General features: G+C 34.9%; 1 protein-coding gene across 3 annotated transcripts in view; it reads right to left on the bottom strand.

Annotated features, from left to right (window-relative positions):
• The window catches only part of LOC136031703 (disks large homolog 5-like), a 157,601-nt gene that overhangs the window by 39,367 nt on the left and 98,893 nt on the right, over positions 1–19,341 (bottom strand). For 2 of the 3 annotated variants that reach the window (XM_065711398.1, XM_065711399.1), the window contains exons 15-17: positions 17,833–19,302; positions 8,612–8,805; positions 4,559–4,711 (exon numbers count right to left, since the gene is read on the bottom strand). In XM_065711398.1, the coding sequence (XP_065567470.1) occupies positions 4,559–4,711; positions 8,612–8,805; positions 17,833–19,302 (1,817 nt within the window). The remainder of the gene's footprint in view (positions 1–4,558; positions 4,712–8,611; positions 8,806–17,832; positions 19,303–19,341) is intronic. The other variant, XM_065711400.1, reaches the window with a different exon arrangement.

The raw sequence follows: 19,341 nt of genomic DNA, 5'->3' as shown, positions 1-19,341 counted from the left end.
AAAACAAACGAAGTTAATTAAAAGCTCTAAAAAAAAAACAAAAAAAAAGAAACTGGTTTTTTTGGACAGCCCAAACTGTTCAAAAATGTTACATAAAAAAAATCTGTGGCAATAAGAATTGTTCCAGCCTGTCTTCTTTTACAGTTTACCAAAGTCTTATTCAGCACCACCGCGCCAATTAATTTATTTTTCTACCCCCCCCCCCTGTCCCTAACATCACGACAGGTTACACAACTACCTAAATTGGCTCGTGAAAAAAAAAAAAAAAAAAAAAAAAAAAAAAAAAAAAAAAAAAAAAAAAAAAAAAAAAACGACCAATCAATTTTATTATAATTATTTTGTAATATCTTTGGTATTTGGCAATTACCGATGATTATGACAAAATATTTAGGTCTATTCAAAACTTGTTCCCTAGAAGAGCTGATCTTATCGATAGCGAAATACTCTTTGATCCTACATACAAATAGACCCATTGTCAAATAAAATAACATAGAACTCGAACGAATTCTGTTTCAAGATTTAGTTGTGTTCAAACTCGGTCTTATCACCGCTCTTAGGCCGAAAGCCTTTACCACTTTTTGTCAAAAAATTTGCAAAATTTTTCAAGATTAATGTTTCATGGTTCATTTTTGAACTGCTTATTAAGATCCCAAATTCAACTTATTGGTACTAACTAATAGCTATTTAAATTCTTTTTTGTCAAATCTAAAAGTTCTATCTTTTACTTCCCTTTTAAAACAGTATCTACAGAACATTTTCCCGCATATCTAACGCAATATAAAGTAAATAAATTAAATTGGAAGTATAGACAAATAACAAAAACAGGATTATCAAATAATATACTGCAAACCAAAAAAGAAGAAATAGAAATGAGACCATATACAGATACAAAGAAACAGAACTAAAGTAAGCTCTATTCCAAGATAATTTATTGCTAACTACCGCCTTATGAGTAAACAAGGTGGCAAGGTGGACTTAATTAGTAAAGTAGAAGTTAATCAAAGAGTAGAAGCAACTCGGACTGATAGTAACCGAAATTCTAAGAAACTTTTATAACAATTGATACAGAAAAAGAATTGGCTTTTTATACTGATTTCATATGTGTCAAATTCACTAATTTTTCATGTTACCCATCAAAATCCAGTCTGAAAAATTTTGCCTGGTTTTTGAAAAAGGAGGAAACATCCCGAAAAGGTCAAGCAATTTAGAGATTTCCGAATCCTATCTACAAAATTGCAAAATTTTGTATTTTTGCTACAAAAAACCAAAGATGCATGCTTTTTTTTTATCGGATGGGGATGATACTATCAGAGGAATGATCCTAAATTATTTCAGAGCGCCGATAGACGATTCAACAACGACATCTATTTCGGCGTAAATGTAAATTAGATGGCAATATTGTTCACATGAAGAATAATCAGTGTGTGCAATTGAAATTGCATATACTTGTTGAATTTTAGTAGATTATAAATCAAACATCCTTATAAAAAAAAAAAAAATAAATAAAACAGAGATTTGACGGCCAGTAGAACTACTTAAGCCTATGTTCTTCATAGCAACATAGCCCTAACTATTTTATAATCAACAAAAAACAGTTTGAAAAAACAAAAAATGTGGTGGCTTTGAGGAAATTTCAAGCCAGAACCAAGTATATACTTAATATCATTAATTAGACAAAATCTTATTAAAAATCAATCAATCAATCAAAATCAATTTGATATAAATCCAATTTTTTTTAGGCCTGTACCAAAGTGCTTAGATCTCAAACTGAAAACTAGATTTCAAAAAGTTAAAATTTTGGCTGTTTTGAGCATTTTAAATTCAGCTGGAAACAGAGAGTCTACTTGTAAAAAATGCTGCGGCTCAAAAACTTTTCACGTTTTTACTGGCTTACGATTCCTTGACACATTTCCTAGTCTGTTGACAATATTTTTTTACATGCGCCAGACTTTGACAGTCGAAACTGCCACTTCTGCTACTTTTTGTCAGGAGTCTAACAAGTTTATTCTGTGGATTGGTAACAGAAAGATCATATCCTGTACCTTTTTTGGCTGCTCGTGCTTGCTCAGGTAACATTTATTAGCTCAAAAAGTGCCATAGCAGTGAAGTGTAAGTACAACAACGGGTAAGAGGGGGGTTATTAGGTTTCTCTTTTTACAAACGCTTAATGAATAATATGACTGGATTAAAAATTAGGTCACAAAAATAAACCATTGGAACTAAAGCGCACTTTTTAACACAGGAGCGTTTTTCTTTCTCTTTCTTCTTTTTTTTGTTTGACAACACTGCGAACAGCGCCAGTGATTTTTAATTCATATTATACCAAAATTAAACGTCGTAGACATTAAACATCATAAAACCAACGTTAGAACGCCTAAGTTTTGTCTTAAGTTTCCATGCTCTTTAGCCCAGCGGTTCTTTTTTTGAAAATTCCTCTTTCATGTTTCTTTTTAATTATTAAAGTTTTTTTGCCCAATATTATGATCTCGGCTCTCCATTGTTTTTTTTTTTTTTTTTTTTTTTTTTTTTTTTTTACAAAGTGGCTAAAATTAAACTGAAAACTAAGTCAATAAATTCTTAAAAGAGGTTGTAAAAGATTACAGGTTTCAAAACCTTTCGTTTATTATACCCAGAATGATGAATTTTGTGGTTTCTTTATCAACTGAACAGCGCTACCACTTCTCGAGATTTGTTCCTATGATTTTTCCTACATTTTCCTATGACTTCATCCTATGAAGTCATTGCTAATTGTAGAAAAAGCCAAGACAGATATTCCAATTGAGTGAGAAACAAACCTGGAATTAATTCCCCCCTTATTATGATTGCATAAAAAGGAGGTTAGTTCATTTGTTAATAGATATGTCTATCTATTATACGTCCAAGCATCATTGCTAGGGCAGTAGAACCAAGGTAGATAGTCATAGAGCTAATATAGTGATGGAACTTATAGTTTTCCAAGTGTTTGATTAATTTGGCTTGTCCAGTCCACAGTTTGAATCCAGTGCTTGAAATCTTGGAAAATATGCATACATTAGAAATAACCCCAAAAGGAAATTTTTGCCCTCAGAGTACAACGGTGAAGATATCTGAAAGTCATCCTTAACACGGACGATCATAGACTCCGAAAAGCCAATTGGCAGTAGCGATTGCCAGGGAGCCCCAGCGGGGGAGTCCCATAAGTACACTCCACCAGACCTACCAAGAGTTTTTGTGTAACTTGTTCACTCCTTTTCAACAGAAACTGAAGAATAGTATTGCAAAAGCACACTTGACGGATAGTTGGCAGCTCTTCCTTGGTGCAGTGGGTGCATCTCGAAGCACATGCAGTCTTAAGATCTAAGTTTCGGTCAAAAAGTATATTAAGGATTTATATTATTATTACTATTTGATATTTTCGGTTTCTTTTCCAGCCTTGGACTTCAAGTTAATCTTGGGATGTTGAAGAATTCTCCATGACAGTCAATAATTATATAATTGTATGTACAATGTGCACATTTCCAGCTCATTCTATACTTACTTTAAGTGCTTTAATTGTCAGTGCATTGACGACTAAGTAAACAGAGCTCTTTATACAAGCGAAGCCATATTGAAAGCCATAATTTTATAAAGTATAATTTTATAAAGCCATAAAGCCATAATTTTAATATGGCATAATATAAAGTAAAATTGACGGCTCATACAAGCGAAGTTGTGCTGGCTACATTATTTAATTCAAACTAAAAGACTAAATTTATTATTAAATTATTTTATAAAATCATTTAAGAATAACAATTATATTGATATTAATTAATTTACACCTTAATCTAGCTTAATTAAATGATAAAATTAGCTTAATTAATTGATTCAGTTAAGTTAGTTGATGAAATTAAATAGCATTAAGGAATCAGTAAATTCCCTTTAGATGGTGTCAATAAGCTCTGATTTCTGGCCCTTTGGCTTATTATATCCCGAACAATGAATGGCTTTTAAAGGCCCAATGAACACAAGATGGCATTGCAAGATGCAAGATGGCACGAAATGCATCTAAACTTATATTTTTGGGCTTATAATTATCATCCTGCCAAATTGTAAGTCAAAATTGTAGGTAACGGAAATTCATAGTTTTTCTGAAGACTGGCAATAATTAGACAATAATTATGGGATGGTGGGAGGCAATCGGTTTCTTAAAATTTAAAACTACAGTTTTGTGCCATTTTCAGTAACAAAAATACTCTTCCATATTTTGGAAAATATCTGTTTTTTATCTTCATAAACAAAATAAACAGAGAATTTTTCTTGCCGAACGCCAAAGTTAGGTCAATTAAGCCCCCTGAGTCATTTAGTTGAATTATCAAGTTTTTAGAATTTTTGGGTTAGAGTTTACCAAGTTTTAAGGCAAAAAAGTTGCCAACGGTATTCAAACTGATCTGAGATTAAGTAGTATCATTATTTTTATTCCTTGGATAATATGTTGTTCAATATGAGATTACTAATAATTAGAACAATATGAGAAAAATAATCATGAAAAGAAAAAAAGCTGCAGATAAAATTATAGGTAGAGACAAAATTTAGTACTTACTTTTTGGCCCAAGTTAAATCCTTCAGCATAGATCGAATTTCTGTTGTTCGATTGCCATCAGATCCAATATATTCCACAATTAAATTTGGTGCTGGTGATTCACTACATCTGTCAACACTGCCTCGACTTGCCATACTTTGGTTAGATGGCATTCTGGAATAAACAGTATTTACTCTATAGAATTAAGTTTACCACACACAAACAATAAGACAATAAGCTCGAGCGAATTCCGCTTGAAGAAACTCTACTGCCATCTAACATTTTAACTGAAAATATTAAAGATCTAAAGTGACAAAATGGAGGGGACAAATCCACACTAATACGCCAGCAGCACTGAGCTCGTCAAGGGTAAATTACTCCCTTTTCTTTATGCGAAGCGCTAGATGGCAGTAAAATTTCTTAAGATAAAGATTCGGTAAAATGAAGCTCGGAATTGTTTGGCATTGAAGTTGGATTTGAAGAAGCAAAAAAATGGTACAGAAAAAGAATATCGATACTTGACTTTAGCCAGAGGTACGATCGAATAATTGCGTCGTTACAAGCAATTCAACGTTCTTCGATTAAATCGCAACCGAAACACAATCAGTTTCTCAGAAAAAATAATGTTAATACAATCGTTATTGTCTTTTTGTAGCAATTTATTTGCTAATTACACCTGAAAATAACCATAAATAATAAAACTAATGAAATACGTATAAAAGCGATAAAACTATAATAAAAGATAAAAATAGCCATGAAATAAAAATAATAAATAAAGATTAAAAAATAAAAATAATAACAATACGATAAAATAATCGTAATACAATAGTTATTGTCTATTTGTGGCAAATACAACCGACGATAAAAATAAATTATAAGAATACAAAACAAGGTAGTAAAATAAATACAAAAATAGTAAATAGATAATAAAAATAATAAGAAACGATAAAAATAATCGTAATAGAATCACCATTGTCTATTTCTAGCAATTTATTCGCCAATTATGCCAGACGAGAACAATTAATGGAAACCGCTCCGAAAAACGAACGAAGATTTGCTAGATGTTTTCCAGAAAAACTGCCAAAAGACTAGTTTTGGATACCCACCTGACTGACCGTATTTCAAAAAGTAGGCTGTACAAAAAGCGTAAATCAATCCCTCTTTCTTGGGCTATAATGAGAGAAAGGTTGAGATGGCTAGGACACGTTTTGCGGATGAAGAATGACAGATTGCCAAAGATTGTCCTTTTTGGCCAACCGTCTAGGGCTAAACGGAAGGCAGGTCGTCCTTGAAGATTCAAGAGAAATGAGAACTTTCTAGGAGGTGTAAAGAGGGAGGCTTTGAATAGTTTAGGATGGAGAAGAGCGTACATAGCTGTGTTGGCCTCAGGCGGCCTGGTGCTGCGGTAAGTTTTTAGCAGTAGTAGTGGTAGTTTCTTTCTCTCTGGTTTTAGTTCTTAAAATGCAGTTCCTATTATTTGAGTAGAATTTTGAGTAGAATTTGGATAGGTAGCTCGGTGCTGCGAAGAGTTGCTAGTGGTAGTAGTAGAACAGTTAACTTTAAGATACTGTGGATTTAGATAGCACTTTGGCACTGGTTTCCTTGTGACCTCAAATATGCACAAGAATATCTAAATACTCGATTACTGGAAAAACTCCCAAGGAAATTGCAGAATTCAGATTATTGGGATGCAAAAACTGATTAAAAGTATCAGCGAAAGGAATTCAAACAAAACCAGTCCTTTTTTAACTGTGTCTGTACCCAAGTACAAAATTAGAGCTCAATCTAATTTGAACGAAAATTTTATTCTTCCAGAAAAGTTTTGTGTTTCAGGTTAAGCATTCATGTAATGAGCTAATCAACAATAAAAAATAACGATTTGTTTTGTTAAAAAAAAAGATTACTATAAAAAAAATCAGAAGGGGGAAATTAACATTATAAATTGACATTTGACATCTTTGACATCTTTATTTGACAATTTTCAATTGACAATAGAGCTCTCTATTGTCAATTGAAAATGAAGATGAAGCTGGGGTGCATGCGTGGTACTTTTGATCTAGAGATCAGCTGTTTACGATGCATTGAATATGATAATCCAGGTATCAGACCATATTTAAATTTCCAAGAGGTCAAACCAATAGCTGAATTAAATTTGCTTGAAACTGGTCTAATATTAATCACTGAATTGACCGACTCAAGTAACTCCTCAATTGTGCAACTCTAGCTCTGGCGTTAGGTTAGTACAGACAATCCAAGAGCGGTAATTGGGGAAGGGAAAATTCTCCCCCTTTGATTTTCAAAATTAATTTAAAAACTAAATCAAATTAATTCAAAAATTTTTTAAAAATAAAAACAAAAAATTAAAATTAACTAATTTTTAAACATTTTTATATAAAAAAGTAAAACCCAACATGACTTAAATTTTGAAAAGATCTTTTATTATCTTCAGTTATAAAAACTTCTCCCACCCCTATATTTCCGTGAATTGGAGCAACAGAATCGAGCCAAGCTTAAATATCAAGTTGGCCAAACAAAACGATTCAAAATGAATATTTGAATCCCGTCCCAAAAAAGGAAAAGAAAAAAAGAAACATTTGATCGGTGATCCCAACCGATTTTGGGCCGATGCCACACCTAGCATTCTTAAAATCATGATGCTCTTCTCGTAATATTTCAATTTTGTTTTTCAAAATTTTACCTGTAAAAGGCCACTAACTTGGTATCTTTTTTTGGGTCGTCCTTTTGGCATATTTCATACTAATGAAAAATATTGTCTCCATAGAATACATTTTATACAACATATAACGTCATTGCAATTCTATCAATGTATCCTTTTTGCTCTTTAAATGCATATGAATGTGACATCATTCGCATGAAAGTTTTTTAAAAAAAATCAAGGCTAAAAATTAAGGCTTAAGGGTCCATGATCCACCAAAATACTGTCACACCCCACCGGTGGGGCCTCTCCACTACGGGAATGAGGGATCTAGAATGAAATTTAGGGAAGGCTGTAATGAATAACACCAATTAGCAAGATTTTGGTTTCTATTCTTCTTCTTTCTGAATAAATGATTTATCCCGGTTCTACCCCAAAGATATTTTACATAGGAGATATTTCAGTAAAAAACTTCAATCGCTTCAATTCGTTTAAAAGCCAAAAAAAAAAAAAAAATCAGAATTTTATTCGATTATATTAAAGATAATATCATATTGCTTCCAGTTGGTACTTCCTAACTATTGATCAACATCAGGATTTCGGTGTATATAATCTAAGCATTTTCATCATCTTAGGAACTAATAAGAAAGCCCGTCGGGATATGTATGCAATATGTGTTTACATAACGATTCCATGGCCAAGACAAACAGCTATAAAGTACTATATATAAAGTACTACATATAGTCTTTGTGTTATACATTACAGTCTTAGCCAAGGGGTTGGTGCGCTGGATTTGGAATCTTTTGTCCGGAAGGCGGGGGTTCGTTTCCTGGTGTGGCCGGTTATTTAGTTTGGGACGGGGGTCAGTGGTGCAACTATAAGTTTAACCGGAGTCAACCCAGCTCTAAATGAGCACCTGAAGACATCTTAGGAAGGTAAGCAGGAAGGGTGTGAGAAAGCACAGGACGGCAGTCCCTCACTTCCCCATTGTACTTCCTGGCTGAAGGGCCTTGAAGCGGAGATGAGCACCGCCGATTTCAACTTTTAAGCTTCTAGTACCGTACCCTTTATCTTTTACCTACCCTATACGTTCAACAGATCAAAAATCAGATTGTAGAGGAACAGTTATATATATATATATATATATATATATATATATATATATATATATATATATATATATATATATATATACAATTCATACATCTGAACCCACAAAAAGCTCTATGGCCTGTATATGAGACCCGTAGAGATGTTCTCAAGCGGGGGGGGGGCAGGTCAGGAGAATCGAAGTGTGAGCTGAACTTACGTTTTACCGCTGATCCTTCTTATGAGAACAGCTTCACAAACGGTTTTAAGCAAATATTTAGTAAGTCCAAAAATTCCAGATTCGACCTTTAGCTGTACAAATACATTACCTTATTCTTTTAGTTTCCGTAGATCCGCCCACGTTAAGAGGATCACTAAGACCGTGATGTGGAAACTGAGGATCAACAGTTGAAGAACGTGACCAAAGATGACTGTGTGAGTGATTTGGAACAACGTTCCTCGGTTGCATCCCACCATATATATAACCCATTTCAACAGACGGCGATGGTGAATGGGAATACATCTAAAATATTAAAATAATTTTCAGGTTAACTCTTTCTCTAAACTCTACTAGTTAAAACAGTAGAAAACTTTAGCGTAATGAGCGGGGCGTTGAAGAGGGAACATCCCTTTTCATATATGAGTAATTTCTGTTCAAATTAAGTTTCAATATCGCTCCTTACTTTCAGTTAAAAAAATTGTTTTTTTTTTATCTAATTTCTGAAAGTTTTTGAATGCAAGATTGTTTTGATTTTGCCTCTCCGCAAATAAATAATTAAAACGAAAGTTGCATATTAATCTGTTTTTATAGCTAAATGGCTTTCTCATAGTGTTGATCGAGCGAATTTAAGAAAAAAGAAGCGGGGGAATAGGCCTAGTTGCCCTGCAAATTTCTGATTATTTAAAAAGGCAACTAGAACTTTTAATTTTTTACGAATTTTTTTATTAGTAAATATATACGTAAGTTACGAATTAACTTACGTAACGAACTTCTATATTCGTAAGTTTTTATTACGTATATGAGGGGGTTCACCCTCTCGTCAATACCTCGCTCTTTACACTAAAGCTTAAATATTGTCCCAATTCCTTAAAGATGACCCCTGAATCACAAAGGCCGTAGAATAAATAGTTGAAATTAATAAAATTACTTTAGCGTAAGGAGCGAGGTATTATAAGGAGGTGAAACCCTTATATGCGTAATAACTTCTGTTCGTTTTAAGTTTTAATGTTGCTCCTTACTTTCAGTTGAAAAAAAAACTTTTCATATTTATTTTTTGACTGTTCTTTAAATAATGCTAAAAAATCCTACACCCCTTTCATGGGAATTTTCTTCCCCCATGAGAAATTCATCCATGGAAAGTTCCCTTCGCACTACTCCCTGTCCCCCCCCCCCAAAAAAAATCCCCCAAAAGCGTTTGTACACTTCCCAATAACCATTACTATATGTAAACACTGGTCAAAGCTTGTAACTTGTGACCCCTCCCACGGGGACCGTGGAGGAGTAAGTCGTCCCCAAAGACATAGTTATAAGGTTTTTTGACTACGCTGAATAAAATGGCTATCTCAGAATTTTGATCTGGTGACTTTGGGAAAATAATTAGCGTGGGAGGGGGCCTAGGTGCCTTCCAATATTTTTGGTCACTTAAAAAGGACACTAGAACTTTCATTTTCCGTTAGAATGAGTCCTCTCACGACACTTTAGGACCACTGGGTCGATGCGATAATCCCTGGAAAAAAAAACAACAAAAAACAAATAAACACGCATCCGTGACCTGTCTTAGGGCAAAAATTGCAAAATTCCACATTTTTGTAGATAGGAGCTTGAAACTTCTACTTAGAGGTTCTCTGATATGCTGAATCTGATGGTGTGATTTTCGTTAAGATTCTATGACTTTTAAGGGGCGTTTTCCCCTATTTTTTTAAAATAAGACAAATTTTCTCAGGCTCGTAACTTTTGATGGGTAAGTCTAAACTTATTGAAACTTATATATTTAAAGTCAGCATTAAAATGCGACTCTTTTGTTGTAACTATTGTTATAAAAATTCATATTTTTAGAGTTTCGGTTACTATTGAGCTGGGTCGCTCCTTACTACAGTTCGTTTCTACGAACTGTTTGACTATTAACCTTTTATATATAGTTTACATTTTTAAGAGACACATTTGCCACCACGTTACAGTGGGGCATCTATGCCATCTATGGGGAGGGGGAGGCAACGTACATACCCTTTGGACAGTTTTACGCCTATCAACTATATCAGAATCCTTAAATTGTATTTTGACCCTAATCACGCCAAAAATTGATGCTCTGTGACATCAAGTAGCAGGAATCAGCACTTGATGAAATATAATCTCTCATATTACTCATATTTCTCATAATGCTCATATTACATTTTACAAGATGGTTACTCGAACGTTAAATGGCCCCTCCCTTGATATTACACGAATAGTGATTTAATATGATCACCCATAAAAAACAAGAGCTAAGAGCTCATATGGCACCTGTGACGAGGTCGGAAGAGCCAAGAGCCAAGAGCTCATATGGTATGAGCTCTAGCGAAATTCTAAGAATCAATAGATTGCTTTAAAAGGAAAATCAGAGGCTTAATGCCGGTCGGGATTTAAAATAAGAGCTGTGAGTCACGAGGTCCTTCTAAATATCAAAATTCACACAGATCCGATCACCCACTCGTAAGTTAAAACACCTCAATTTTTCTAATTTTTCCTCTCCCTTTAGCCCCTCAGGTGGTCGAATCAGGGAAAACGACTTTATCAAGTCAATTTATGCAGCTCCCTGATACGCCTATCAATTTTCAACGTCCTAGCACGTCCAGAAGCACCAAACTCGCCAAAGCACTGAATCCCACCCCCTAACTTCCCCAAAGAGAGCGGATCCAGTCCGGTTATGTCAATCACGCATCTACAACAATTATAAGCGTATTCCAAGGTTTCCGGTTTCCCACTCCAGACCCCTTTAATGTCAACAGATCTGGTCGGGATATGAAGTAAGAGCTCTGAGACACGAGTTCCTTCTAAATATCAAATTTCATTAAGATCTGGTCACCCGTTCTTAAGGTAAAAATATCGCAATTTTTCTAATTTTTCCAAATTCACAACCCCCAGCTCCCCAAAAAGAGAATGGATCCGTTCCAATTATGTCAATCTCGTATCTATAACTTGTGCTTATTCTTCCCATCAAGTTTCCTCCCGATCTCTCTACTCTAAGCGTTTTCCAAGATTTCCGGTTTCCAAGATTTCTGGTTCCCACCAAAAACCCTCTATGTCCCCGGATTCGATTTGAACTGAAAATGGAGCATCTGAGACATAAGATTCTCCTATATATTAAGTTTCATTAAGATCCGATCACCCATTCGTAAGATACCTCGATTTTCACGTTTTCCAAGAATTCTGGTTTCCCCCTCCAGCTCCCCCCCAATGTCAACGGATCTGGTCCGGACTTATAATGAGAGTTTTAAAGCACAAGATCCTTCTAAATATAAAATTTCATTAAGATTTGATCATCCGCTCATAAATTACAAATACCTCATTTTTTTCTAATTTTTCTGAATTACTCACCCCCCCCCCCAGCTCCACCAAAGAGAGCGAATCCGGTCCAGTTATGTCAGTCCCATATCTTGGACTTGTGTGCTTATTCTTCTCACTAAGTTTAATCCTGATCTCTCCGCATTAAGCGTTTTTCCAAGATATCCGATCACCCCTCCCAATGACACTGGATCCGGTCGGGATTTAAAATAAGAGATCTGAGTTACGAGGTCTTTCTAAATATGAAATTTCATTACGATCCGATCACTCCTTCGTAAGTTAAAAGTACCTCATTTTTTCTAATTTTTTAGAATTAACCCTTCCCCCCAAGTCCCCCAAAGAGAGCGGATCCGTTCCAGTTATCCCCCCCAACTCCCCCCCGAAGTCACTGGATCCAATCGGGATTTCAAATTAGAGCTCTGAGACACGATCTCCTTCCAAACATCAAATTTCATTATGATCCGATCACTCCTTCGTAAGTTAAAAATAACTTATTTTTTTCTAATTTTTCAGAATTAACCCTCCCCCTTAACTCCGTTTTCTTAGATTTTAGGTTCCCTCCAACTTTCCCCAATGTCACCAGGTCCGGTCGGGATTTAAAATAAGAGCTCTGAGACAAGATATCTTTCCAAACATCAAATTTCATTAACATCCGATTACTCCTTCGTAAGTTAAAAATAACCCGTTTTTTCTAATTTTTTGAATTAGCCCCCCCCCAACTCTCCCAAAGAGAGCGGATCCGTTCCGGTTATATCAATCACGTATCTAGGACTTGTGCTCGTTTTCCCCACCAAGTTTCATCCTGATCCCTCCACTCTAAGCGTTTTCCAAGATCTTTGGTTACCCCTCCCCCCAACTCTCCCAATGTCACCAGATCCGGTGGGGATTTAAAATAAGAGCTCTGAGACACGATATCCTTCCAAACATCAAATTTCGTTAAGATCCGATCACCCGTTCGTAAGTTAAAAATACCTCATTTTTCTAATGTTTCCGATTTAACCGTCCCCCCCCCAGATAATCAAATCGGGGAAACGACAATTTTTAATTTAATCTGGTCTGGTTCTTGATACGCCTGCCAAATTTCACCGCCCTAGCTTACCTGGAAGTGCCAAAACTGGGACAGACAGACAGACCGACAGAATTCGCGATCGCTATTTGTCACTTGGTAGATACCAAGTGCCATAAAAACGTTTTTCCCCAAGATTGGCCATCTTTTGGGGTTTTCTTCCCCCTGTTTCTAATATTATGCAAATTTATTTGCACAAACAACTTCAGATATGTAACGTCAAACTTGTTGGACTTACATTTGTGGAACCTTCATTGAAAGACAGATTCTCTTGATTTACATATCGTTGTCAAATTCCTTTTTTTAGAATCTCGGTAACATTGGCAAAAGCCACTCTTTACTTTCAATATTTGATTCGCTCTTTACTTTCCATGGAAAAAAGTAGTTTCAAATATTTAATTGTAATAAATAGATACATTTAATTCGTCCGGAGCTTACACCTTAATGCATAAATTCAATGGACAAAATTTTTCTAACTAAAAATAAAAAAAATATTTTAATCAAAAAGTACTATTAAAAAGAATAACGTGAAATTTGCGACAACCCCTTCTGTTATATTTCCGGATTACATCCCCCAAGATAAGTTGGATGGCAGCTATGCTATGCTATATCCCCATGCCCCCTCTGGGAGGCAATTGGGACGTGAACCCACTGAAGTAATTTAATTAGACCTCATTAGACAAATTGTGTTTATTCAATGCAAGCAGGGGGAAGGGTCGGAAAACACTGCAAAAATAGGTACCTAAATTATAAAGATACCTGCCTCTAATAAAAGACAAAATTTCTCATTACATTATTCTCTTTCACTCGTTTTCTTGTGCTGGGGTATATTTAACCGCCACGTTTAGAATTTAGCCGTCATGGTATATTAATACAACCGTCTCGGGTATATTTAACCTTAACCGTTATATTTAACCGTCACATGTTCATATTTGAAGTTCGTGTTCAAAATTAAAGGTCATGAGAAATTTATCCCCCCCCCCCTAAAAAAACTAACACACTATTAAATGGTTGTTCTATGAGCAGTTTTCAGTTTTAAAGAATGTTAACATCATGAAGCATGTTCACACTAAGGAGGAATTTTTGGTCTTTTTCCAACGAAAATGTTGAGAGGGTTGCAAATTTTCCTGCTATTTCTTACGTCTGGCACATACGCAGGGGGGGCCTCCCCCCCCCCCGAAATTTCTCGAAATGTTTAATTTCCCCATGGTTCCTTGGGATTTCCGGCAAAAATAGGACATTTATTAAGAATCTAGATACATGTGTGAAGCCTATTTTGGGGGATTTTACAGCATGCAATTATCACTGCCCAATTATTAATCCATTTTTTGTCTAACTTTTTACCCTCTTTGAAGTAATTAGCAATTGTACTGTTATTTATTTTTTGTAAAGAGAGTTTGCTTTCCACAGCAAAATAGAATTATCCTTGATATTAGGGCGTTTATCCCCCCTTTTCAGGACAAAGTACAGCTTTTAATGGATCAATTTGGGAAACTATCCTTTTTCATTAAAATCTACGTTTTTGCAATAGAAGAACTACCCCCTGCAGCACCCATATTGCACTGTTAACCCTAAAATTTCTCTTTCAGTGGCATATAATAGATTAATAACTGGTTCTAAATCGTTTTGAACATAACCTGAGCCTAAAACGTACTTTTGAGGCTTCAGTCTTCTTCCCCCCATCCGCTACAATAGTACAGATTAAAGTTAATCTGTATTTTCCGATATAGGTGGTTTTTGCATTACTAAATAAAAAAGTGCCACTTTATATCTGCTGTTTCGAAGGTTTTGCCCCCCCCCAAAAAAAAATTCCTGCGTACGTGTCTGTTTTACGTTTATCTGAATTACCCCCCCCCCCTAAAAAGTTCCCATGTTCCTTTAATTAAATTAAACATTTCGTTATCATTTAATCTCTGTAGTGCTTTATCCGCATCGATTCTTATATTCTACCGATCATTTAATCTTGAAAACATGTCCTGTCGGATTATCAGAGTTGAAGAGAGGAGAGTGTAGAGGGTTTTAATATCACTGAATAATATTTCCCCTTACTTGTAAATGTTTTCTTATACTTTACTCATTTATTATCTCATTTTCCTTTATATTTTAACTTTATTACTTGTTTTACCTCAGAGCTTTAAAGAACAGGCTATTCATAAGAAAATGTTAACCACAAAAGCTTTCAAGGCATCCAATTAGCTATTCTAATGGACCACAGGGAGGGAAAGGGGGAGAGCTTCGGATTCATGCTTCCACCAAATTTTTAAGATGGGTCTGAAATTTTACAATATTTTCCAGGAAAACCGCCTTTTTGTTTTACAGTGATTTCTGCCCTCTCCCCTTCTCAATGCAACAAAAAATTGTCCAATAAACTAATTACATTCCAGGTTATAGGGTTTACGTCACAAGTACTTCCGAGAGAGAACACGGGGTGTCTTTGAAATTTGAAATATAACCCCCTCCTCAAGTTTGGAGCCTAGACATTATCTAAGTTGAAAAGTCGAAAAGCATCAAGGACAGATTCAATCAATTAAGTAGCCTACAGATTCCACACAAAGTTACCGAGATCAAAAGAGCATTGAAACTTCACCTGACACCTTCTATAAAGTGTTAAACTTTTAGAAACTAACTACAAAGAAACATAAGTGATTTTTATTAGGATATTTTCTAAGAAATCCAAGCCATTTTCGCCTAAAGGCTTAAATAGTTTCATTTTGTCCCTTAAATACAAATAAGTTGAACGTAAGTTCTACACATAATCTTTCTAAAAATAGTTTTAAGCAAAACTTATTAATGTTTCTTGTTAGTACTAATGTTGTCTGTTTTTTCCTTTTTATGGTTGTTGTTTGACTGTGAGTTTGAACTGGCAAGTAATATTATTACTATTAGTAATATTATTTATTATTATTATTATTTTTTTTCTTTTTTCTTTCTTTTTTGGAAGAAAGTTGTTGTTTTCATTTATAACCCCCGTGCCATTCGAGCTAAACTCTCTGCGGGAAGTAGGTCACACTTATGTTATAATTATTGTAAAAAATAAAAAGAACCTGAACCTGAAATACATTTTAAAATAACAGTTACAATTAACAGGGGTGGCATTTGTGATTTTAAAATCCCTCCCACTCCCCAAGGGAAGAATATACTCTCTGAGAAACGGGAAGTTAGAGTTTTGAAAACGTAATAGTTTGTCTACTATGATTAAATGTACGTTCAACTCACTTTTTGGCTTCTGAAGTTTACGTCCACTTTTTCCCAATTACTAATCTATTGGAAATTAGTTCCTAGTATTTGCAAATATTTAAATTACTCCATAGTATATTATATTCCAAGGCCATAACAGGGGTGTTTTCCAAAAACAAATTTCGGCGACCAAAGCAGTTTCTATTTACCATAAATTTCAAATATGTAGTGACATACAGGGTCGCCATTTGGGATTTACAAGTTACCTACCAGTGCACTCCCAATAATCCATAGTGCTTATCCCTCCAAGATCAATTAATACTAAAAAGGAGAGGTTTAACCATGGTTTTCGAGATTTTTGACATGTCACATTTTGACTGGAATACTAAAGGAAGGAAGAATAGAAAGGAAGGACGAATTAAACCAAAAGAAGAATAAGAAGAGAGAAAGCAAATCAATAATCCAAAATCAACACACATTATGTACATTTCCTCCACTTTATGTACTGCATAATACTACTAGCCAAGCTATATCGATTGGTGTACATACTCTGTCGGACTTAGTTCATTACTTGATAAAATAGCTAACCGTTAGAAATGTCTTCTGACTCTTTATTATGCGGTGAGAAAATATACAGCCGTCATTTGAAGCTTAAATATAAAATTCCGAAACTGGAAAAATATTAGAAAAATATATCCAAATAGAATTTATATAGATAAAATTCCAAAACTGGAAAATAAAATATAAAATATTAGAAAAATATATATATAAAAATATAAAAAAAATAATATTAGAAAAATATATTAATTAAAAATATGTCTTTCAATGAAGGTTCCAAAAATATAAATATATAATATTAGAAAAAAAATTTAGAAAAAAGTAGAAAAATATATCCGGCGCGCAGGAATTTGTTTTGGGGAGGGCGGTAAAAAAAAAAAAAAAAAAAAAAAAAAAAAAGAGCGACAGGAGCATAGTTTTTAATAACAATGGTTAAAACCGTAAACTTTACGTCCATGGGTATAGACGTGAACAAATCCGTGAAAAACCAGGATGAATATCTGAATTGATTGAACCTTGTGTTTTTAGTTAAGAGCGATTATTAAATTAAATAAAAAATAATAATAAAACATAATGGCAGTAAAATTAACCCCTTCTCAGGTGGAATCCTACAACAATTTATCTTTAATTGTAGCAAAATTGTCAAATATTTCGTCATACGTCAGTAGGATTATAATTTATGAAGACGGTAATTTGAATGTGTCAATTACGAAGAAGACTACATCTGGTCTTATTTCTGAAGTTTACAGATGTCATAACTGTATGATTGTTTTTACATGAAATACAGAGTACTCGAAAATAAAGTAGAAAACTTATTTTAAATTTACTTCCTATTTAAAATACATATGAAGGAAGCAACAAACAATGGCTGTATTATCTTTCAGGCTATAAAAAATATTTTTTTTTAGATCGTTTTAGATTCCATAGAAAGGTTTTGGATATGAGTTGAATTGAACATATTCTTGTAGAAAAAACATAGTATTTTATAGTATACTATATAGTATTATAGTATACCATATAGTATATAGTATACTATATACCATATACTATACCATAGTATTTATAGTATAGAAAAATTATAATATTTCCTTTAAGATTAGGCATCTCGTTATTTCTCATAAAACATAGTAGCTACAATGACTAAAAACTTTTTTTTCGTACTTAATGTGTTCTGATTTTGGTTGGCCGAAATTCCCAACATGCATTACCTGCGACACCGGACTTTGATTCACTGACCCAAAACCATCCGAGCATGCATCAGACTGCCCACGCGAATTCACATCCCGTCTAAGTAGAGAGGTTGGTGACGACAAGGTCGAACTCATTGGCTTGCCTAAAGGTGAAGGTGCATACCGAGTGGTAAGTGCAAGGGGTAGTGAAACTGAGGGTAAGTTAGAGGTGTGCATGTGAGAATGGGTAGTTGAATAGGGTGACGTATAAGGGTGAAACGATGGCTGAGACATTCCAGGTAGTGCAGAAGGGCTACCATATAATTGGGTATGTATCCTCAGATTATTCATCTGTGCAGTTAGTGACGTATTACTTCCTAAAGAATGTGTACACCCAGATGAAGATGTGACATGCACTGAATTAAGTTCAGATGTGCTTATGTTACTTTCACTTTCACAATCACTCTGAGAAAACTTGCTAGCTCCCTTTTTCTTCACATAATAATCAAGGGTGTTACCTACATTGCCTGATTTCACAGAGAAGTCAATACTCGTATCTGAGGGGGTAAGAGGTGTCCTCAGCCGATTCAAGTGCTCGATGTTTTCATATTCGTTCCCTTTACGTGGGTTGCTTGGCAGAGTGGCATAGCGATCAGCAACGTTAGCTCCACTTACAATAGGCCGAAACAACGAAGCTTGTCTGAATTGATTACACTGCCAGTTTTCATAGTCGATCATTGAAGAACGATGTTGATCTTCCACGTCTGCAAAACCAGTAAAAACCGACAACGTAGGTCTGTCTCGATGCTTCTGCACAGGAAACATTTGCTCATTCTGTGGATCTGAGTGTGCAGCCACAGCTCTACAACGAGGCCAAGTACCTCCGGAGCTGATCACTTGCTGCTTGTCCCATTTTTTACTTTCATTACTAGACTGTCTGGATTTGTCATTCTTACTTCCGTAGTCGTTCAAAAAATCAAATACAGCCACTGTAGATTCTTCTTTATCATTAAAAGAGTTAGGTGAAATATTTTGATTGCGAACACATTCTTGCGAATCTTCACGCCCGGATGCACGTTCCTTACTGTGTCTTCGACTTCGTACAATCCTATCACGAATAATTTCAAACGGGCCAAGACCAGAATTAGAGGTGGCAGATGACCTATTATTCACTTTATACACTTTTTCATTGCTTGAGTGTCTCCGATCTCCCGAATGCGGTGACAAGTTGAAAAGCTTATTTAGCCCGCCAGAACTTTTCTTGTCTTTTACTTGCATATGTGATTGTGACTTTGAGTGGTGATGACATTTTTCACACTTAGGTACACTAGCTTCTTCCACCATATTATGAAAGCTCGAACTAGCACTCATCGGAGCACTAGTGTTTGTACTTGCTGGAGATGACAACCGTGGAGATTGTGCTGAATGACTACATATAGCACTACGCATCACAGTCAACGTGACTAGGCCCCCACTGTTTGAGACTTCTTCCAAAATCCTTAGGGCTTCCTAAAAAAAGAAAAAGATCAAACTTGACTAATAGCATCA

This window comes from Artemia franciscana, chromosome 10 (genome assembly GCF_032884065.1).
Source record: "Artemia franciscana chromosome 10, ASM3288406v1, whole genome shotgun sequence".
In the NCBI taxonomy this organism is placed as follows: domain Eukaryota; kingdom Metazoa; phylum Arthropoda; class Branchiopoda; order Anostraca; family Artemiidae; genus Artemia; species Artemia franciscana.
Note: the sequence above shows the minus strand (reverse complement) of the source record. Positions and strands in the feature narration are given on the sequence as shown.